This window comes from Ursus arctos, unplaced genomic scaffold, assembly GCF_023065955.2.
Source record: "Ursus arctos isolate Adak ecotype North America unplaced genomic scaffold, UrsArc2.0 scaffold_25, whole genome shotgun sequence".
Taxonomy (NCBI): Eukaryota; Metazoa; Chordata; class Mammalia; order Carnivora; family Ursidae; genus Ursus; species Ursus arctos.
In genome coordinates, this window is record NW_026622930.1 from 40,801,995 (window position 1) to 40,825,412 (window position 23,418).

A 23,418-nucleotide genomic window follows, 5' to 3' on the forward strand; every position below is an offset into this window, starting at 1 on the left:
ACTGTTCTGACCAATTTGTAATCATTTCTTTTCATTCTCATATTCAGGGTTTTCGATGTTTCCTACTTTCATCAAATAAAGATGAAAGTTTGCTTTCAGAAAGGGGAGAGGGACAGAAATGCCTTTTATTCTTCCATCTTTGGAAATAGAGGACTATTAAGTTTAAGGAATTAGAAAACCAAATATATATTTGAATCCATTAAATATGCTTCATTACTCTCATTTTAAAAATATTTTACAGCTGTGTAACATTTTATCTTTACTGAACTTTATTTCATTTTATTCTTACAATTATTTTATGAGATTGCCTGTTGGGATTTTTGGGGTGTGTGTGTGTGTTTTAACAGAGGAAATTAAATATCATATAGCTAACATCCCAGTGGCAGAGAACAGATACTGCCTGACTGGCAGTTCATTTATGATACCCTAGTGCAAGCTGTTAACCTGACTTGATTTATAGTTTCTTCAGTAAATGTGAAAGTATGAGATAGAAATTTAATTTGATTTTTTTAAGAGATAGGAATTTTAAACTTGCATTTCTCATTTTTAAAAATATTTATTTATTTATTTATTTGAGAGAAAGAGGAGTGAGTGGGGAGAGTGGCAGAGGGGAAGGAGAGGTACAAGCAGACTCTGTACTGACAAAAGCAGGGCTCCATCCCACAACCCTGAGATCATGACTTGAGCTGAAACCAAGAGTCAGGCCGCTTAATGGAATGAGCCACCCAGGCGCTCCTAAACTTGCATTTCTCTTACAACAGTATGGTACCAGATATTTCAGTATAAAGTGAGAATACCAATAATGTACACATTAATCACTCTTTTGGGTACCCAAGAATTTAAATGTATATTCAAGTTAATTAAATCTTTTTTAGGAATATGAAGCCATCTACCTAGCAAAATTAACAATACAAATGATGTCACCACTCCAGATAGAAAGGTCATTATCTGTTCATTCTGGACCCACAGGTAAGGATTTTTGTCATTTTGAAGAAGGTTGGGGAGAAAGATGATAGTATGAAAGCATCTTTTGCTCTTTACAAGTTATGTTTAGAAAACTTTGGGTAGACTATTAAGATAACTGCAAATTAATTTTATAACAAATACATGTTTATTATATTAAGCTTCTGCTATGTGTACACTACTGTACCTGGTTAATAGAACTAGTTAGCTGGAAGATCAAACTTCTCCTTGGTTTAGTTTAAGTCTTTAAGTAGTATAACTGCTGTAAAGATTAAAATAATAAGAGGGATCTGGAGAAGGGGCTCTAAGTACACTCAGGTGATCTTAATAAAAATAAAAGGTGGTTCATAAATAAAAGCATGTTTCAAGTTAGTAGGGTGACTAATGTGAGCTACCCGTTTTTCTCTTGTCATCAGTATTTCAATCCCTTCTCCGTTTCTTCCTTATTTCAGAGTACCCCCTCCCCTGTTTTCAAAGTTAATGATCCAGGCATGATCTCAAAATCTTTTAACGTCTATTTTCCTTTTCGAAGACCTTGCTACCCTTGTTTATCTCTTTTCTTTTTTACTCTTATTCTATTTAAGGTCTATATTGGCCTCCTATCCAAACTCTTACTTGGTCTGTTCTATACATTGTGGCCAGATTTATTTTCATAAAAGATAGTTCTGATGTATTTTTCCTGTACAAAATCCTTCATTGGTTTAATTCCTACAGAAGAAAACAGAGTGTCATAGTATAAGTAAGGTGCTTCTGATCTTGGTATCTCTCCATGTTCCTCTTCATATAGACACTCCAGAACTACTAATGGTTTCATTTGTGTCTTTTCTCCACCAAGAATGCATAACATTCAGTGTCTCTACCCTTAAAAACTTAGTTTACATATTATGTCTTCAAGAGAATGACGATTGACTTAATCTTCCTCCAATCCCTAGTTACTTGAAACTCCTGTGGAGCTTTATTTGTACCCCCTCACTTTCTGCTTTGCATTATTTAGGTCTCCTACCTCTTTTAAAATGCAAGTACAGTACTTCATCTGAAATTCAGCCGTAGCATCTGTATTTAGCTTTATGGCTAGCATATTTTCTGCTTTATTCCATTGTCTTGATACTATATTTATATCCTTATTTTATTAATCTTACAGTGAGAAGTTAGTTTCATGTTAGAATCCACTCTTCAAACATTATTACCATGATTTAGCACAACCTTTTGGGCATAACTTTAAGCCTGTGCCATTATTAGGCAGATAACACAGCAGATCCTTTACCAGTTTAATTGTTCCCCTAAAGTTTTCCTCCACTGAGACTAAAATTTCTTGATTATAACTATTGGTCATATAGTGATAGCTTTGATTCTATGTGAGAAATTACTGTACTAGCAGACTCTGATGTAAAGAGTAGATAAAATCTCTTCTTTATCTGCTGCATGCCATCTTTTCTTCCAGATCTAGACTTCTTGATAATAAAAACACAGCTTCAGTGGAAAAATATTTTCAGCAGTGTCTATGAAAGCAAAAAGATAATTATATCTACAAAATAAAATTGTACAAATATAAAATTACTCTCTTCAATTTCATGTTCCACATCATAGGTTTATGGTAGCTAAAGAACAGACTTGGTAACCAAACATTTAGGTACCATTATCTCTTTAACAGTTCTGTTTTCAAACTGTTTTAAAAATGATTGTTATTTGTAATACCTAAGACATAGTTAATTCTCAAGAGGGGAAATGTATCCTGTCATGAAGATAAAAGTTGTTTGGTAATTTATAACAAAAGAATTTACTAACATTTTACTAAAAATTCAGTCATGGAATTCTCATAGTGCATATACATAGTAATGGTTTATGAAAATAAAGTTTTACTAGCTCTAACATTCTGACAAATGAGTTTAAGTTCCCATTATATGTTATATTTGTGCAATAATTTTAGGCAGTTTGAAGAGAACACATGAAGAAGAAGATGATTTTGGAAACATGCAAGTGGCGACTGCACAGAATGGCTGACTCGAGCAACATTAGAGAGGATGTGAATTTCTATTTGGGAAGGAGAAAATACTAGAGACAATAATAATGTAAAATGGTAAAAACACAAGCTGTTTTTTTTTTTTTTTAAATTATATGTTGCTTCCAGGCGTGTTTCTCTGCAACTTGTTAAGCAACATTTTAAGAAGATGTTGGACTTCTGCAATAGATGGCACTGATGGTTTTACTCCTTTCTTCTTTTTCTTTTCTTTCTTCTTTTTTTTTTTTTACACGTTACAGTTTTATTATAAACCAAGAATTTTGGACTTGCAAAGAGGTATTATTGCAATAATGCACTTTTCATACTTGAAATTTATTTGTATGATATAAAGTTATTACTTTAAACAAAATGCAAGTTAGGGGGGATTTGTTTATAAAATCTGGGTAATTTATAACAAGAGAATTTCCTAAAGTTTGCTAAAAATTCATTTTGTGTTCTATATATTACATTTTAAAAATAATTTTACAGTTCACTTTTATGATGGAACCTCTTATGGAAACATTAACAAATGCAGGAATCTGCCACATTTCTGTTTTAGTGTAATTCAGTAGCTTCATTACCCTTTTATTTTTTAAAACTTAATACCTTATTAATAACCTTTGAATCATGACATTAGCTAACTGTTCTTTAACATGATCCAAGTATTGCTTCCATTTCTATTATCTTCCTAATTTGTTTATTCCGTAGAAAAAAAAGTTTCATGAACAAAGGAAGATGTTTTGCTTGGTAATACCAGTTACTAAAAAACAAGGAGTTTTAGACTTTCGAGTCACTTTCCTTTTTTCCTTAAAAGCCAAATGTTGTGTTTGTTCTTTTTAAGAATTGTTCAGCCCATTTTTTCTTTGTCCAAAATAGCTAAGTAGAATAACCAATGTAGCACTATTTTTTTTTCTAAGTGAAGCCCAAAAAAGAAAAGTGCCTTGCATCAATAAAAAAATTTAAAAAATAAATCTTCACGACCTTTAAATTAGTATGTAGAGCAGTACAAAGTTTTTAACATTTTTCTGTAATTTCTTTTTAACTATAAATTAGTTAAAATAGTCTGAGGTTTAAAGAAACCTCAGTAAATTATTTGGAATATGGAACATTTACTCCTTCATTTTATGTTGTCTTAATGATTCTGTGAAGTTCTTCTGGCTCAGCAGCTTTTCTTTGAAGATGCATTTATTGGGGAAAGTGGTTTGTGGGAAACTTCACTGTATTTAAAATTAGTGTTTTAATTCTAAAGTTGAGTTAATCCAAATTTCCCCCATAATTTGCATTAGCAAAGTCACTTTATGGATCCTTAATTCTCCATATTTTTATTTATACATCTAAAGATTGTTCTAAGAAAAACATTTTTGCTATTTTAAGTATGCCATGAGGAAGGAGAGGAGTGTTTTTAACTTTTTATAGTTAATTTAGGGTAGCACAAACAAAACTCCTTTATATCTCACTTTTCTCAGTCCTCTCTTGAGGTGCTTTACTGATGGGAATGATTTCCATACGTTCCCTTGGTACCAATAGGTACTATGCAAGGTTACCCATTACACCAAGTTACTTCTTTGCTTTCCTCCCTGCAATGTAATATAATACAGTAAGAGCTTTTTTTATCCAGCATAACAGGAATGGAAATTAAAACTGCTTTATTAATTAAGAGTTAATTCCTGTTGACCCAGATGGTATTGCTCTTCTGATTCCCTTCCCCTATTTTACTACCCCGAAAACAGCCTATTATTAATCCCGTTGTGGTCTTGTATTCTGTTGTGTGATGAGGTCATTTGGTGTGGTAGTCTAGTGGAGTCAAGATTTGCATTGTATTCAGAAATTCCACTTGGCAAAGTGCCAGATAACACAGCTTTCCTGTATATAGATCACTATACTGGTCCGCAAAGATCTCTCTTGCAGTCTGATAATCTATGATGCTTCTTCATTTGGCAGAAACTCTGCTTAAAAGAATCTTCATTATAGTACATTTAGGTTTTAAAATGAGGCAGTTAAGATTTTTAAAATTAGTTTCTTAAACATATATATCCTCTCTAGTAATTGGGCCCAAAATACAGATTTAGTCATTTATTAATTTAAAGCTGGTAATTTTTCACTTTTTCTAACCACTGTAATTTTTATGTTGTCACTAAAGTGCCTGCCCAGCACTGTATATTGAAGACTGTCTCTTGGACACTAGGAATAGGGACTATCATCTTCTTGAGTACAGTACTAATAGGGACAAAACATGAAGTTTATTCTTTCTTTCATGTAAGAACACCCCAAGTCACCCCAAGGTTGTTTTACCTTGGATCCATTCTTCCATCTAACGTTCAACCAGTTCTGGTAGCTCTTCTAGTCTTTCTTCTATTTGGTTCCATTTCTGGAATTCCTTTATTTCTACAGATGTTTTGTGATAGTTACCTATAGTAACATTTAACCAATCATGATTTATTTTCTAAAATGTTTGAATAATGTATGAGTGATATAGCACCCAATTTTAAATATGTAATCTGGGCAAGGATTTAAACTGAAATTGCAGCAAAACAGGAAAACTGCTTTACTGTCCCACTTTTAAAGTATGAAACAAATATTGAAAATATTCAAACTGGAATGGCAGTATTCTTACCTTCTAATTTTCGTTAATTAGTTCATGTTAATTTCTTACCCATTGGGTGTTTAAACGGCGGTTACCTTTATTTGTCTCTACTCTGTGGTGGAAATGTTAAACCGGGATAGCTTCTGCTACCAACTCTCAACTGTTTAACTTTTAAAGCAGAATATTTGTTTTGGAGGGGAGTTTGTGCTTCATCTGAGTTTAGAAGTAATGTCAGAAAATGTTAAGCATGTCCTTTTTAAGAAAATATAAGGTTTCTAATTGTCTTATTACCATGGTAATTCAAGTGAATTAGAAGTATTTAACTGCAATCTTGAATTATAAAGTTGGGATGCATATATATATGTGTATGTATGTGTGTGTATATATATATATACACACACATACATACATATCAGGATCTCAACTTGATGTAAAGTAAATGAGCAGTTACCTGGCGGATTTTTTTAATAACTGGTTTAATCCATAATTCCATAACAAACTTAGCTTCACTTCAGTATTTACTTTATCTTTGTCCATTCAACAATGCTCCAATATGGAAACGATAGGAAATAGCTGAGAATTACTAAAAGATTTTATTTTATTTTTATTGATTAGAAAGTTTCTAGGATCTTTGAATGCTGGATTTTTTTGTCTTACCCATCCATGGCAGCTAAAAAAAAAATCAAAATATTCAGGTTTACATGTTAGCTCTCTCATAGGGAGTTGCCATACCTCACAGTTCAAAGTGTATTCTATAGATCAGTAACATTATACTGACATGTAATTGCAATTTACTATGCAGCAAAAATGATTCAAGAAAAATAACCTACAGTGTCTATTTACCTTTGTATAGGCAATTGCTTAAGTCACTCTGCTTTTAACATTTGTACTTGGATAAAATGCTTATGTATGTATAGGAATGTCACAGTGCAAGATGCTGCTAGCCCTAGCCCAGGCACAAAGTATTAAAATTATTTTGTGAAGACTGGTGGTTGTATTAAAACTGTTGTGCCATTATACCTCAAAAAGATTGAAATGCTCGTTTATACTGCTTATGCCTCAGAACTTCTTTAGATTGTTGTCTTTTAGGTAATAAGTTTACTACCTCAGATTAAGAAGGATGAATGAACACTGAATGTTGAGAAGCACTTAAGAGTATCTTCGAAAACTTTGTGGACGCACACACACAAATTATGGTCAATAGTCCAGGCAAGGCCTGAATTTTAGCTCAAGAATATTTCTAAGGATTCGTTGAACAGATTTGGAGTTGGAAGTGAGGGAATTGTGTCTGAAGGAAAAGGTATATAGGTCATCCACATTTTTTCTACCCATTAAAAAAAAAAAAGAAAACTTCTTTTCACAGTACCATCTTCTCTGTCAGCCTACCTACATACTATTTTTCATCAAATCCAAGATGCTATCACTACACTGTTATTTTACATACCACTAAAAGGCAAAATATTGAATAAACTGTGGCAAGTCATTGATCATAAAATGCATCCTGATTTCCAAAATATTAGTGCATCTTAGCGTCAGGGAAATATAAATATACAAAACATGTGAGGCATGATAAAAATCACAGCTGTCACTTCATTTCAAAAGCAAATAGTGAAATGTTTTATGCAGCTTTTTCTGTACTCAAGTCTATTCAATAGGGTTTAGAAAATTTTAAACAGGGGCACCTGAGTGGCTCAGTCGTTAAGCACCTGCCTTTGGCTCAGGGCATGGTCCCGGAGTCCTGGGATTGAGTCCCGCATGGGGCTCCCTGCCCTCCTGGGAGGCTGCTTCTTCCTCTTCCCCTCCCCCTGCTTGTGTTCCCTCTCTCGCTGTCTCTCTCTGTCAAATAAATAAATAAAATCTTAAAAAAAAAAAGAAAATTTTAAACATACTCTGGCTAACTAAAGCTAAATATAGATCACCATTTTGCTCAATGACACAATTTTCATTACTATACTTTGTAACTCTGTTTCCTGTAGGAAGGATTTAAGAGGCGACCTTAAGGACACTAAAGGGATTTATTTAAATACCAACCTTGTAGACAATTTTACTTCAAGTTGTTTAGAAGTAAGAAAGATAAAGCATTTAATTTTGCTTTCTATTAGGCTTATTTTCTTAACATGGGTTTTAATTACCAGAATGTACCTAATAAAGCTACTGTCATGCTAAGGCTGTAGTGTAGGACTCCTGAAAAAGGAAAACTAGCTGAAAAGGCAAAAGCAGGTTTGTTGCTTTCAATAGAGACAGATCATTTCATATGCATAAGTCGTTAGCGGGTAAGTAGTGCACCCTCTACTAATGAAGGGTTTTTGTTGTTTTAGAGAACCAACTTTAGGGGCACCTGGGTGGCACAGCGGTTAAGCGTCTGCCTTCGGCTCAGGGCGTGATCCCGGCGTTATGGGATCGAGCCCCACGTCAGGCTCTTCCACTATGAGCCTGCTTCTTCCTCTCCCACTCCCCCTGCTTGTGTTGCCTCTCTCGCTGGCTGTCTCTATCTCTGTCGAATAAATAAATAAAATCTTTAAAAAAAAAAAAAAAAAGAAAACCAACTTTAGCTTACTGCAAGGAGAGAAATCCTAAATCGAGTTGAGGTACGTGTGAATCAGAGGGATAAAAAGTGGTTGGTCTTTACCTTCCCAGTTAATTTTACAAAGAGTACACAAAAAACTGAACTTTTATGAACTTAGGATGTGACCTAATAGTTCAATAGAAGACTCAAGAAAAACAAAGACATTAGAATTCTAACAAAAGACTTCATCGTATGAACAGGTTTAATGTAACATGGAATGCAAAAGATTAGAACCATTAATAAAATATCAAATTCTTCAACTTAAAAAAATAATTAAAATAAATAAAATCAAAACAAGATAGTGACCAGAATAATAGTACCATGACAATCACAGTAAATAGAAAAGCTTCCATCAGCATTTTAAGGATGTAACAAATGCAGTATGATACGTATTTAAATATTCCACTCAATTCTGTCATTTATTTATCATAAAAATGTTAGAAGAAAGGCTTCAGACATCAATGAAAAGATGAGAAATCAGGTTAGAAATATGTAATATACCAAGATTTGTTAATTCACTGTTAAAAAGTACCTTATATCTGCTCTTAGGTATTTTAAACAAATGCATAATTATATTTCACATATAAGACAGGTGGTACCTTATCTGCATAAGAATTATGTAAACTTTTAGATGTACGCTTAAATTGCTTTACTTTGAATCTTGTCGCATGTTATAATTTTCATTTGTACTTTAAAAGGCTGACCAGGTTGTTTACCAGTAGAGTATTAGGATCAACAAATGTTGGACTGCACTACATTTACTTATATCTTATCCAATTTCACATGATAATATGGTGTATCCACATGATAATATGGTGTATCCACATGATAATATGGTTTTGGTGTTTCTTTGAAACAAAAATATTGATTTTATGAATGGGGTAACAGCCTTATTCATGGTATGCTTTTTTTTTTTTAATGAGCCGTACAGATAGCAGACGCATAACTCCTTACTACTTATACTCTAACTACAAAGAAATGAAGCCAAACTTTAGAAAAATACAATGCAAGAAAAGATTCAAGTTAAAAATATATTCCTTTGGTTAAAAATCATCCCCTTTATAATACTCATTTGTAATCTAAACTCACAGCATGTCCCACCAGCCCAAAGTAATCTTCTAAATATCATTATATTTGTTGTATTACAATGTTTTTTTTTCAATCCAGTATTTATGGAGGTCACTGGGTTGCAGCAACAAAGTATTTTAACTCTAGGAAGAGTATCGCCTTGTTGCATTAGCTCCGTTGACAAATGTCTTTCTTAAAAGATTTTTACTTTAGAAACCTCCGACACATGTAGTTTTCTTCAGATACTGTATATCCGAACTTTTTATAGAAACCAACATTTTGTGGTAGACATTCAAGGGTTATCTTATAACAGTTCAGTTTCTTGCTTAGCAAAGTAAGGGTTGATAATAACCTGAAATTCAGAAGGGGGGGAGCACAGAGCATTTGTTAATAAAAATGCATGTGAATAACTTAATATAAATGAATAAAAATTATATAAATAAAACATCAAGTTTATATTAGAAACAGGTTTAGAACATGACCTTTCTCACCCATTCATTTAACTATTCAGATTGTGAATGGAAAAGCATTTAATTCACCCGAAGCATTTTACTGTTTCAAATATACTTTATCTCATAATCTCTAGCCCATTAATAAACAGGACAATACTAAATTCACCTAAACCCTCCTTAGAAATAGGTTTAAAAAAATGTTAACACTAAAGACTGTCAATCTTTTAAAAAATATGGCCAAAATTGTAAATTTTTTCCCTAAATCTGTTCAAACTACTTAGGAACAGTCAACATTCCCACACGAAATGAGTAAATAATAGCTTTGTTCTTTATCATTTTAAAGCTAATATTTGTGAAAGCATATATCAGATTAACTCTGGATTGTTCCAATTAGTATGAAATAGAAACAAAGCAAAACAGGATACATTTTTAAAATCCTTAAAGAATCCAAAGCCAGTATAAGAACGTGATTCTAGGGGCACCTGGGTGGCTCAGTGTGGTAAGAGGGTCCTGAGATGGAGCCCCGCTTTGGGTTCCCTGCTCAGCATGGAGTCTGCTCCTCCCTCTGCCCCTCGCCCTCTTGCGCTCTCTCAAATAAAAAAAAAAAAATCTTAAAAAAAAAAAGATTCTAACTGCCTTAGGGAGGAAAAAACTAGAAAAGATCTACAAAAATTTGCCCAGAGGGTTTTCTCACGTTTGCATAGACTAAAAAGTATCATTTTGAAGACAGAACATCTTGGCTGAAGTTATGAAATTATAAACGATATGACAAAATTAAGTGGACTAGAACACCAGAAGCTGGTCTGTTTTGTTCACTGATATATCCCAAATACCCTGAATGATATCTGGAACATAGCAGGTACTTAATATTTATTGAGTGAATTCCTTAAAACTCAGAAGAGATGGTATTAAAAAGCAAGTTCTAGCTTATAAAATAGGCAATAAACCTATGAAACTTTATTTTAAAAGATTTAGATAAACGCATAGAGGATTGTACAGGAAAAGCTATTTTAGTATATGTTTCTAAAACTTATAAGACTGAGAACATCTCTTTTGTTTTTATATATGACTGGGAAACTGGGGTAAATCACTTGACTGAACCAAAAGTTCGTTTCCACGGCGCCTGGGTGGCTCAGTCCTTAAGTGTCTGCCTTTAGCTCGGGGCGTGATCCCGGAGTCCTGGGATCGAGCCCCACATCAGGCTCCTCCGCTGGGAGCCTGCTTCTCCCTCTCCCGCTCCCCCTGCCTGTGTTCCCTCTCGCTGGCTGTCTCTCTCCCTCTCTCAAATAAATAAATAAAATCTTTAAAAATTAAAATAAATAAATAAAAATTTAAAAAAATAACAAAAGTTTGTTTCCTACTAGTAGGAGAATACTATTATTAAAAGATAATAAAAATGTTACAGGCTATAAAACAGTATAATTCCAATTTCTAAACTTCATGATTAAACATAAAAATACTTTGTTTCTTTATTAAATTTAGTTTAAGTTATAGAGTGAGCCTAATTAAGGACACCTAAAAAGAACTTCAAACAGGGAAACATTTTTTAACAAATATCTCAGCAAGAAACTATTAATGGAAAAAGAGAAAGTATCTACCCAGGGATACCTTGTTTCTACCTACTTACAGTTTGCCAAGCTGCTTTCCTCTGCATTCATCACTAACAACAACATCTTCTACTCTTCCTCTCTGAAAATATTTACAATGTTTAAAGGACTAGGCATATAGTTTTGTTTTTAGCTAAATCAACAAGTGACATAATTCATTGATAAATGTTTTATAAATGAACTTCAAAAACCAAAATGCAAGCTTCTTTTACTTATTATAGAGAAAATAATATAATGAGTCTGCTTATGGCCTAATCTTGTTTTGTCTGTATCTTAAATCCTCCCACCCCACTGTTTTAAAGATTTCAGAATCCACATCACCAAAATGTAATCTTGTCGTGTTCATACTACATCATCTTAGTCCTTGCTTAATAGCAATTTCTTTCAAACATCCAAATACAATTTATTTCTAATAAACCCCACCAAAATTCATACTTCACAGAATACATTCCAAGTGTTCCTATCTTATTTTCACCGGATTACCTATGTTCTCATGTGAGTCCTGAGGAGTGAATGGGCATTAGGAATGTCACAATTAGAGAACACAGTTGACCTTCAAACAACATGGATTTGAACTGCACAGGTCCACTTATGTGCAGATTTTTTGGATAAATAAAATACCCTAAATGTATTTTGCTTATGTAACATTTTCTTTTCTGTAGCTTATTTTATTATAAAAATGCCATATATAATATACATAACATACAAAGTACATGTTAATCAACTGTTTATGTTGTTGGTAACGCTTCCAGTCAATAGTAGGCTACTAGTAGTTTTGGGAGTCAAGTTACACACAGATTTTTGACTGTAGGAAGTGGGGGGGGGGTGTCAGTGTCCTTAACTCCCATGTTGTTCAAGGGTCAATTATATAATATTCTAAATCCTTTAACTGGAAACTGATGAGAACTTCTATTAATCTATATACAAAGTATTGTTTTTTTTAATTGCATCATATATTCTAATCATTACTGCCAAATTTTATGATGTTGACTTGGTTTCTCTAGGACTGTACCAAATCTGACACCTTACAGAACAATTTTCAGCAAACAATTCAGATTATTAATACATTTTCTTCCTCCTAACTTCCATAACACAGTGGGAAAATGTTACAAATGTTACAAAACAAAATTTGCTCTCATTTTACAATAAAATGCAGTGAGCAAATAGATCTGCCTAATGGAAACTCAAAAGTCAGTTTTCCTAGAAAACACCTGTTTATTTTATTCATAAGCATTAATATGAACACATACCTTAGCACAGGAATGGATGAACTTATGCTCTACTATCAGAGTTGCTGTAGCAACAATTTGTCCTAAAGTCACATCTTCCACAACTGTAACATAATAGTCTCCAGATTTCTTCATGTGCTCAAAAGATTCTGTGGAAATTGAAAAAAGTGTTATGTGGTAGACATTAAACTTTAGTAGGTGCCATAAAAATACTAGGATTAGCTTATTTCATTATTGAATATTTAAAACTATTTCATCACGGTAATTTACACTTTGTTTTTAAAGAAAATATTATTAGAAATGACCAAGTGCTTGAAACACCAGCAATCATTATCAATGGAAATATGGTCTACACATTTTTTTTTTTAAAGATTTTATTTATTTATTTGACAGAAATAGAGATAGCCAGCGAGAGAGGGAACACAAGCAGGGGGAGTGGGAGAGGAAGAAGCAGGCTCATAGCGGAAGAGCCTGATGTGGGGCTCGATCCCATAACGCCGGGATCACGCCCTGAGCCGAAGGCAGACGCTTAACCGCTGTGCCACCCAGGCGCCCCATGGTCTACACATTTTAAAAATCTGCTAGCAAAGTACAACTATTAACAGCTACTTCCAGATGAACAGCGCTTATAGTAAATTGTAGATGTTGCCACTTCTGTGACTAATGAAGACTGTTTTCGTATCTTCATTACTTTAAGTCAATTTCTTTAACCTTTACACTTGATATTTGAATAGAACAAAACTGCAAATTTTAGTAAGAATGTTTACATGGCTCCATTCTGTAATTTTTAGTCATCCGGCTTCAAAATATTTTGACAAAGTAGTTTTCAGTTTTCCCTTTGTGATCTGAAGTGTTTAATGACTACATGACTTGCTGTTTTAGAAACAGAGCCCTTGGTTTTGCTTGTTTTGAAAACACCTTGTGAACTAGGTGAAAAATGTCTCTATTTCTAAGTAATCATCCCAAAGTCACATGGCAAATAGGAGCGAAGATGGAATACTTTCCCTCTCAAATTGATTTTTAGTACTTACATTGCCAAAATAATGGGTTTCTCATCTAATTCGATATGCATGCAAAGAGGAATTCAGGAATAAAAACTGAGCCTAATATTCTCACATATTGTTTATTTCCATGGTTTTGTTCTAGATAGGGTTCTGGAGGGGAAAGAAAGAAATTCAATGAAGGAAAACAATGAGGATCAGAAAATGGTGATCTTCATCTTGGGAGGGTTAGACAGAGTACAAAACAAAATTACCTAGTGAAGGAAATGAAGAAATTATAGGAAACAGGAGGACAGTGTTAGAGCACTGGATGGAATCAGGAAGGTTCTAGTCTTTTCCTTACCAATAACTACCTGTGCTCTTAAGTCATTAGACCTCTCTGGATTTCCATTCTCTCATATGTATAAAAAAGGGGGGCTGAACCATAAATTTGAAGATACCTGTTAACCTTAAAATTCAACATAATCAAATTTAAAACATAATATCTTACCCTTTTTTATTTGGTGATGAAATTTCCATGAATAACCTAACCACATGAAAAACACTACAATATAAAACAATGTCTAGAGCTGCCACCTCGCTACAGTAATTATCTAAAAGTCAGGTATTTTGTAAAACATGGTAATTACTACACTTGGATTCTACAACAGGTTAGCCACATTAAACATTTAAATAATAGCTAATTGTTATATGAATAATTTCCAGTTACTTGAACAAAAAAACACAAGTAGACACTGAATATAGCTTCAAATAAAAAATCTTGTTTCCCTTTATTTTTCATTCAGGAAAAGAGGCTGTAGTACTTACTCATAAATTGTTCAGGGTTGACAACTCCAGTCTCTGTCAGTTGACCTAGTACCTTAAAAAAACCTAGTTTGGAAAAACAGATTTCAAATCATGAGAAGACCAAATAAAAGATCAAAGAAGCAATGTGTGGAGCTCGTGGGATTATGGGTACTTGTGTTTCCAAAATTTTCTGTAATCATTTTAAAATTAATTTTATTATTTAAAAGGATTAAACTGAAACCTATTATTCTTTCTATAATCGCTACATAAAACAAAAGTAATAGGTTCTACCAATGTTTTTGCCTGCGTGAGATTTTTGGAATACTGCAGACCTTAATGACTCAATATTTATAAAACCAGCAGGTTTGTTTTTCAATGTAATTTTCACTAAATTTGATGCAGGGAATGCCAAATTTTCCCAGATACATGCTTTGGTGCAAGATTATATTATGGCCAAATATGATACTATTTTTAAAATAAAATATAAATCATATTGTTAAGACTACTTTTTAAAGATTCCTGATTAATTTCATTAGTGTTAAATTAATGTGAAGATTTTAGGAACTTTGAGAATCTTAATTTCTACATACTCAGTAATTAGTTTGACCAAAATTAGTTTTAGATTTCTTAGCAAAAAGAAAACGAAAAAGTTGATTTTTTATTAAATTTAAAGAAATCACTTGGAGAATTTAGACATTAAAAAAACAAATATACGTAAACAAAACCTTTGCAACTTATCCAAGGCATATTATCTCCACCCTCATTCCCCATCCGGCTTCTTAGAGAAGATTTTTCCTTATGTGTCATTAGAGATGATAATTTTAGTTTTATGAAAAGTCTTTTTGGATTCTTAATTAGGAAGGAATGTTGTTATTCTTAAGTCATATGAAATATTTCACAATATACATGGTCTTAGCCATGATACATACATATTACAATTGTCTCGGTCACTCTAAAAATTAAGTACAAAAGGGCTGCCTGGCTAGCTCAGTTGGTAGAGCGTGCAACCTGATTTTGGGGTTACGAGTTCGAGCCCCATATTGGGTGTAATGCTTACTTCAAAATAAATAAAATCTTAAAAAAAAATTAAGTGCACAAAATAATTCAAAATCAAACATTATTTTTTAAAATTATCTGCACCATCATGTTTCTGGAGAAAACAGAATGTCAATTACAGCTGACCCCTGAATAACAGGTTTGAACTGTATAGTTCAAACTTACATCTGTAAACATCTGTAACATCTGTTACAATCTGTGAACTTAGTACACATTTTTTTTGAATAAATACATCACTGTAAATAAATTTTCTCTTATGATTTTAGTAACATTCTCTTTTCTCTAGCTTACTTTAAGAATACAGTATATAACACATATATCATATAGGTTAATCAGCTATTTCTGTTATTGGCAAGGCTTCCAGTCAACAGAAAGCTATTAGTTAAGTGTTGGGTGACTCAAAATCTATACACAGATTTTCAAATGCACAGGGGTCAGTGCTCCTAACCCCCATGTTGTCAGGGACCCAACTGTGTAATTCTAACCAGGATTTGTAAACTGAATCCCTACCTCTATTTAAGTCAGCAGTACAGAGGGGCCTCAAAACCAAACCTTCTCCAGGATGTGTTGGGGAAATGGCTGGAGAAAATGTAGCTGTATTCTGGCTCCAGTCCACTTCTTTGAGTAGACTTGGGTCAAACATAGGAGTTTCATCAGGTTTCATCTTCGCAGTAAGCTCTAAAACACAATTTTAAATGGTAAGGCATTTTAATATGGAATTAGGATCAGTGAGAAATTCTACTTCTTAATAAAAATTAACACACATGCAAGATACTTTATTCTATCCTGAATCTAACATAAATGCCACAACCACAGATAAATAGAAAACTCGCAGTGAACATCAGATAGTAAACAAGTGAATAACTTTATAAGTTTTAAACTTTAAAACCACATTTTCTAGCAAGTATTTTCAAACATTTTTCCTGGGGCACCTGGGTGGCTCAGTGGTTGAGTGACCGACTCTTGGTTTCTGCTTGGGTCATGATCTCAAGGGTCATGAGACCGAGCTAGTGTTGGGCTCTGCGCCAGGCGGAGTCTGCTGGAGATTCTCCCCCTCTCTGACCCTCCCCACGCTGACATGTGTGCTCTAAAATAAATAAACGAATAAAATCTTAAAAATAAAACATTTTTCCTATGGGTTGGTGCTAGCATAGCACTGTGAATAGCTGACTTTCCATGAGCTTTTACTTTTTTTTTCATTATTGGATTTTATTATTGGGCTAAGAAATTATTTGTGGGTGGTCTTACCACTAAGACTTATTGGGCATGGTACTTGTTTTTTTATATGAACCATGAACAGAAGATAATTGATGAACTGGCTTAAATTACTCTCTACATTCATTGTAATATTTGGTCTCAGCTATGACAGATTCACATTAAAGGTATCTGCTGGATTTTGTTTTCACACCAGATTTTCTAAAAATCTATAATGTAAGTTTCTCAGCTACATTTAGGCAGCTTAAGAATAGCCAGTGTTTTTCATGCTATTATAAAAGGATCAATTATGGTACTGTCCTCTTTTTTGAACACTCAGAAATGGACAGATTCTTACTAGGTATAGTAAAACAGACTAAATAATAGAAAGATAGAATAAAGCATAAAAATGGGGACAGCGGCATGTCTGTGGAACACAGAGTTGCTAGAACACGGTTTTCCTAACAACTGTTATGAGACTGTAAAGCAACCCCTACCTCATTTCTATCCCTTTACCCAGTTAAAGAAACTATTCTATTTGAGACTTGCTTCTAGCTCTTCTTTGAAACAAAGAATTTAAAGATATACATCTATAACATTACCATAAAACAAGGAAACAAACAGGAAAAATTAAAGTCCATTTAATGATTTTCCCAAAAACACCACCCCCATAATGTTCCCTATTTCCTAAGTCACAATATGCTTAAGGGCAATTATTGTTGACTTTTCCTCAAAGGTTGATTAAACTCCTGCCTGTGGAACCCGACACAACCATATAGGTAATCTGCACTGTAGTAGAGGTTTTGAGAAGGTAGCGCGGTATGATAATAGAAGTTCACATTTGTTCAGCACTTACGACTTGATCAGGCATTGTTCAAAGAACTTTACACATTACTAGTACATTCACTTCAATAATCTTATAGGATAGGGATGATTATTACCTCCATTTTAACAGATGAGGAAATGTAGGCAACACGTTAAGTAACCTGCCCAAGATCACAAAATTAGTGGAGCCAGGATTTAAACCTAAGATGAAAAAGAGCATGAGCTCTGGAGTCAAGCTGGTGTTCGGATGTCAAATGCGATTATGGCTAATGTCAACTCTGACGATCTGTTTCCTCATCTGTAAAATGGAGATGGAATTATTAGAAGGATGAAATGAATTATTATATACAGCACTTAACAGTGCCTGGCACACTGTAAGTGCTCAATGAGATGTATTTTAGTTAGCAGCTAATTAAAAATTCATGTTTATACATTTTTGTTAATATTTTTTATCTTTAATTCATGAGTCAGGCACTGTGCTGGGTACAAGGGATGCAAAAAGGATGACAGGTTACATGTTTATGTTAAACTGAAACATTCTTGGATAGGAAAGAAAGAATAAAAAAGCAATCATAGTTTATTATGTAGAATACCAAGGGGCCTTTTTTTCCCCCTCAAAAAGGACTCAAATATGTTATGCCATAAACACTATACCTGGTTCTAAGACTAATAAGGAAAGGAAATAAATTGTGATGATTAACAATCATTCATATGAAATTTCACAAGCTTTCAGTCTACTTGAAACAGATTTTTTATAGGTTAACTTTAATGCATGCATTTTACTGTTTGTCCCTGATAATTGGATCCCTGAGGCTTTTGGGTTTACTCTCATCTCAAGATGAGATGAGTAACATCATTGTAACAACATTGTTTTTTGGGTATGCAGATAAACAAGCTAAATATTTATTAACAAAGTAAAATGTATATATTAAATACAGAAGCTGGAGAGTGTTAAAAATTTAGTTCCTCGGGGCAACACACTCTTTAAACAGTTCAATGATCATTTTATTTAACATACAATTGTAACCATGAAGTTTAAAGAAAGCTCAAAGGGAATTTAGATGAACATTAGAACAATTTAAAGTTAACGATTACTTTTTCCTATAAAGCTGCCCAAGTTTTCGATAAAATATAGCCTAGAAAACACACAAAATACAGTTGTTAATTTCCAAGAGAGAAAGGGGAGAAGAGGTACACAGGAGAATTAGGATTACAACACCTTTAATTAATGAATTTTAAATAGTAAATACTAATATTTTCCTGTGCTTTTCTTTAACCAGATGGTCCTATTGCATGAATGATCATAAAAATAAATAATACTGGCTAAAATTTATGGAGTGCTTTGTATTTGTTAACTCATAAAAATACAATGAAAGGTCTATCATTATTATCCCCATTTTACAGACCAGGAAGCAGGCACAGTAATTTGCTCAAGGTAACAGAGCCAATAAGGAACAGGATTCAAAACCAAGCAACAGAGCCAGCTTCAAGGGCACTGGACCTGCGCAGTTGCCCAGGGCCTCACACTTGGTTCTACTCTCCACTGCCACTGTCTTGAAATTCTTAATTTCTCAACAAAGAGCCCTCCATCTGCATTTTGCATGGGTTACCAGAGATGATGCAGCCATTCCTGCATGACTCCAGACTCCGCACTCTTGGTACTGAAGACGCAGTAGCGAAGACGGATTCCCTACTGCATTATACCAGTTAACAATTGAGCCAAAAGCAACACTTATAAACTGTATTTGGAAAATAAGAGTATCAGATATGTCAAAGTACAATAAACAAGGCATTCTGAATTAGAAATAAGAATCCATTAACCAGGCAATCAGAGATTAAAATCAAAATGTTTTTACGATCTATTTTACAAAACAAAGCCATATTTAAAGTTACTTTCCTTTATCTTACTCCATCCCCATTTAGTAAAATTCTGCTAGTGCCCAATTAATATGCTGGAAAAGTTAAAGCAGGATGTGATTTGATACCAAATTTCAAAAGATTTTAGAAAGGAATGAAAAAGATAAATTTGGTTTACAAAAGAAGTGATATTTTAGCATCTTAAGGTGCCCACAGTACTGCAAAATAGTAAATTTCAGTAACCAGAACTGTTGTTTGAGGCTGAATCTCATCATGATCACTGGGGGTGACTGATTTTAAAAAAGTAAGCCCTAGGGGTGTCTGGGTGGCTCAACTGGTTAAGCATCTGCCTTCGGCTCAGGGTCCTGGGATGGAGCCCAGCATGGAGCACCAGGCTCCCTGCTGGGGCGGGGGGGGAGTCTGCTTCTCCCACTCCCATTCCCCCTGCTTGTGCTCTGTCAAGTAAATAAAATCTTTAAAAAATAAAAATAAAAAATAAACCCTAACCCTCCCTAAACATTTCTCCAGAACTTTTCCAATTTAACTGCCAAGTCAGCATGCATTTACAAGGCCCATATGTGCCTAACAGCCCAATAAATGCCTAGTGAATGAATAACAAATGGTATAAGACTTACTTGAAGGTCACATTTCAGAAAATCCAAAAGAGGAAAGATTCCCAAATTGCCACAAGCGATATCACAAAAACCATACACCAAACTCATTTTTGCTAGGATCATCAGGTTTTCATTCAGTTGACTATACTTTGGACACAATTTCAACCATTTGGTTTCCCAGCTTTAGAGCACACTAAAATACAAATAGGGAGGAGGTGCTGCTAGAAGCAAGCAACCGAGAGCAACAAGTAACAGACACTGGGAATGAAGATTTTTAAAGTTGATATAAAAATTTTAAAAGCATAATCCAAGGCCAAGTCTAAGCTGCTTAACATACCTTGAGAGCCACGAGGCCATCACTACATTACTTCCGTACATGACGAACGGGGGAAAGTTTGCTGTTTGAGACTCTAGGGTTTGTCTACCTACATTTCGTAACAATTTCAGTGATAATTTGACTAAATTTTTAATCTAAAAAACACTTTATTCGCTGATGATTTTAACAGGCCTGGCCATATTCACTAAACTATGAAACTGTACTTCACTTGAGAATTTTAAAAAGTATTTTCTGATCGTTTATTTGATCCCTATAATCTGGCATTATTCCCAGACTACCGATCAGGGAACTGGAGCATATGGAGCCCCAAGGTAACACAGCAAATGAGTGAACTGGGACTAGAATCCTATCTTGTTTTCCCATTTTGAGCTCTAAAATACCATACTCAATAGACACCAATCTTTACATCATCGTACCAGGCAGGTAGCTCTAATTCTAAAAAATGTCCGCGAATTCTGCCTAAGTAGAACTGATGTAAATGATTCCTTGAGATCCATTCTAAGATTCGTTCATGAGTGTACAGCCTAACGAAACTAACTCCATAACCGCCCGTTCCAATTTTGTATGAAATTTTAAGAGTTCGGTTTACATAAACATCGGCTCCTCTTATAAGGGGAATCATAGCGCTCAGTGTGTCTAGGGGCGCAAACCCCGGGAAAAGAGACAAAGAATGTCCCTCCTTCCCGCAGTGAAAGCCCCAATTAGTCAGTGCGGGATGAGATCTTCGGAGCAGGAGCATGTCCTCAAGCGGCTCCCGACCGCCGCGGGGTGCACCTCGGAAAGGAAGGGGTGAAAGGGGGGTCGGGGCATTTGTGCCTGTTCAAAACCGATGGCGGCAGAGACTGAGCAACGGTCTCGATCCTCCACGCTGAAGCCTGCTGAGCGAAGAGTTAGTTTCCACCGCAGTCCCTGCTCCCGCACCCCTACGGCTGGACCACGGACCCTCATTCCTAAGCTCTCTCTGCTCCAGGCGCGTGTCCGCTCAACTTGCTCGGAACCGCGCTCTACAAGCACACGTGCACCCACCTGGCCAAGCCAAACGCGCGGCTCCCGGAACAGACACCTCCCACCCAGGCCTAGCCCGCCTCGCCCGGGGCAGCAGTCACCGTCACACCTGTTTGACAAATGTGAAGGCAGGCCCACGACGGCCCCCAGTACACCCGGCGCGGCCCCGCTCTCGCTCCCCGGCCCCCAGCCTCCCTCACCCGTGGAGGCCTCGCGGTCGGCGCTCCTCTCCAGGCCCGTCGGGCTTTCACCCACCCGGGTACACGGTACCGGATCCGGATCCGGCTTCAGCGCCAGCCCCACCTCCTCCGCCACCTCCTGAGCCACGGTGGCCGTCGCGGCGGCCGCTGCGCGAGCCGCGACCAGGACGTGGCAGCGCCAACGCCTCCGCCCCACCCCGGGCCGCTGACGCAGGGCCGCGCGCAGGGGGCGGAGGCGCTCGGGGGCGAGGGGCGGGCCGGGGCGGGGCCTGCTGCGGGCTCTGGCACGTGGGGCGCGGCGAGGACGGCCCCCGCGGGGACTCCGCCTCCCGGCGGCGCGGGCACGCACCCGGCTGGCTCCCTGCGGCCCCGCCGCGGCGTCAGGCTCTCCGCGTACCTGGGAATCACGGAGCCCAGAGTCCGCGAAGCAGTGTAAGTGCCCAGAGTGTGGGCCTCTTTCATATTCGGAAGCCGCAGGTCCGGCCTCTTGCTCCCTTCGGTTGCCCTTGTGGCCCCTTCTTTTAATAGTCCATTTAATTAGGACTTGCTGGCAGCTGGAAGCTCCTCATCCCCGGTTTTCTGAGTCACCTCCAGGAAGCGGGGCCACTACACTTCTTTCAGATCTTTTTTGGATGAACCATAGGGTTGAGACACTGGTTCTCAGCTGTGGCGGCTTTGCCTCCCAGGGGACAACTGGCAATGTCTGGAGCTTTTTCAGCCTCCTATCTGTGGGAGAGGTGTCACTGGCGTCTCTCCAGATGACAGAGGGTAGAGGTGGGGAGACACCAGGTACGCTGTGAAACATCTTGAAATATACAGGGCAGAGCCCCACAACAGCGTTTCAACCTGGTCTGACATGTCAGTACTGCTGAGCGGGAGAAACCCTGGTTTAGGACAAGAAAAATGAGTTTTCTGTCAGCTCGCACTTCCAAAACACCTGTCCTCATTTTACAGATTAGGAAACCGAGGTTCAGAGATGGCAAGTAATTTACCAAAGCCACATAGCTCGTAGCTCCCATTCCTTATAAATTTCAGCTTACTGAAATTGCAAAGTATTTTATTCTTAATACTGTTCAATGAACACCGTATAGTCTGCCAGGGATTATATTTTCTGCTTATTTGTGAGATTTAAATTCCAGTTAACACTTTTACTGGTTCATGCATTCTCACACCTTCAAACATCAGTGAGGCTGATGGCATTCACATTTCTGTATGCTTCCTTCCGTTTATCCTTTTGTATAGGAAAGAATGTATAAGACATGAGAAGAGATAAACACCACAGATATTAAGAAACATATAGCCTTGTTTCCTTATCATAGTCTGGCCTTAGGTTTTCAGTGAGTTTCTTCTGAGCAAGAGAATCCTGTGAATGCATAATTTAGCAAAAAGTGAAGCAATCAGTAATAAAATTTATCACAGAGCACAGTTCTAAGAGGTACACCATAAGATCCCCTGCATTTCAGACATATTCCTCCTTTTCCCTTTTGTACCAAAGGAACACAATTTCTCCTTAATAGCCACCGTAGCCAGTACAGTGCCCTGCTTCTTTGCCTGTTGGTTTACATGCAGTGAGGAACCCAAGGTAGCCAGGTGACAATCTCAACATCTAGTTTAATGGAATCATTGATGTATTGTCATTTTTATTTATTTATTTTTAATTGAGATATAATTCACATATAATGTATTAGTTTTAGATGTATAATACAATGATTTGATATATTTATGTATTGCAAAATGATTACTTCAGTGTCTTTAGTTAACATCCCTCACCACACAGTTACAAATTTGTTTTTTCTTGTGATGAGAACTTTTAACATTTACTCTCTTTGCAACTTTCAAGTATACTATAAGGTATTGTTACCTGTAGTCACCATGCATACATTACATCCCCAGGACTAATTTAACTTATAACTGGAAGTTTGTGCCTTTTGACCCCTTCACTGATTTTGCTCCCCACCCCCCAACTCTGGCAACCACTAATTTGTTGTCTGTATGTATGAATTTGTTTGTTTTTTTAGATTCAACATATAGTGAGATCATAGAGTATTTTTTTTCTCTGACTTATTTCACCTACT

At 35.9% G+C, this 23,418-nt stretch overlaps 2 protein-coding genes and 1 long non-coding RNA gene across 10 annotated transcripts in view; 2 read left to right on the forward strand and 1 right to left on the reverse strand.

Moving 5' to 3' along the window:
- Nucleotides 1-6,574, forward strand: part of STYX (serine/threonine/tyrosine interacting protein) — a 41,514-nt gene extending 34,940 nt beyond the window's left edge. For both annotated transcript variants that reach the window (XM_026480371.4, XM_057318523.1), the window contains 2 exons: nt 876-969; nt 2,891-6,574. In XM_026480371.4, the coding sequence (XP_026336156.1) occupies nt 876-969; nt 2,891-2,964 (168 nt within the window). In that variant the 3' untranslated portion in view covers nt 2,965-6,574. The remainder of the gene's footprint in view (nt 1-875; nt 970-2,890) is intronic.
- Nucleotides 6,575-8,296: 1,722 nt separating this feature from the next.
- GNPNAT1 (glucosamine-phosphate N-acetyltransferase 1) lies at nt 8,297-21,580 on the reverse strand. 6 transcript variants are annotated; one of them, XM_026480369.4, is made up of 7 exons: nt 21,399-21,580; nt 17,447-17,628; nt 15,822-15,989; nt 14,277-14,339; nt 12,490-12,617; nt 11,260-11,321; nt 8,297-9,532 (listed from the first exon to the last, which is right to left on the reverse strand). In XM_026480369.4, the coding sequence occupies exons 3-7, from the start codon at nt 15,973-15,975 to the stop codon at nt 9,385-9,387; spliced, it is 555 nt and encodes a 184-aa protein (XP_026336154.2). In that variant the 5' UTR covers nt 15,976-15,989; nt 17,447-17,628; nt 21,399-21,580; the 3' UTR covers nt 8,297-9,384. The 6 variants fall into 6 exon arrangements, with proteins under 6 accessions (XP_026336154.2, XP_057174508.1, XP_026336153.2 ...); XM_057318525.1 differs by having other exon boundaries at nt 17,447-17,531; nt 21,399-21,551; XM_026480368.4 differs by having other exon boundaries at nt 21,344-21,482.
- Nucleotides 21,581-21,658: 78 nt separating this feature from the next.
- LOC123000154 (uncharacterized) overlaps nt 21,659-23,418 on the forward strand; it is an 85,592-nt gene continuing 83,832 nt past the window's right edge. Inside the window, exon 1 of one of the 2 annotated variants that reach the window (XR_008961392.1) lies at nt 21,659-21,775. This is a non-coding gene — a long non-coding RNA (uncharacterized LOC123000154). The remainder of the gene's footprint in view (nt 21,776-23,418) is intronic. The other variant, XR_006407930.3, reaches the window with a different exon arrangement.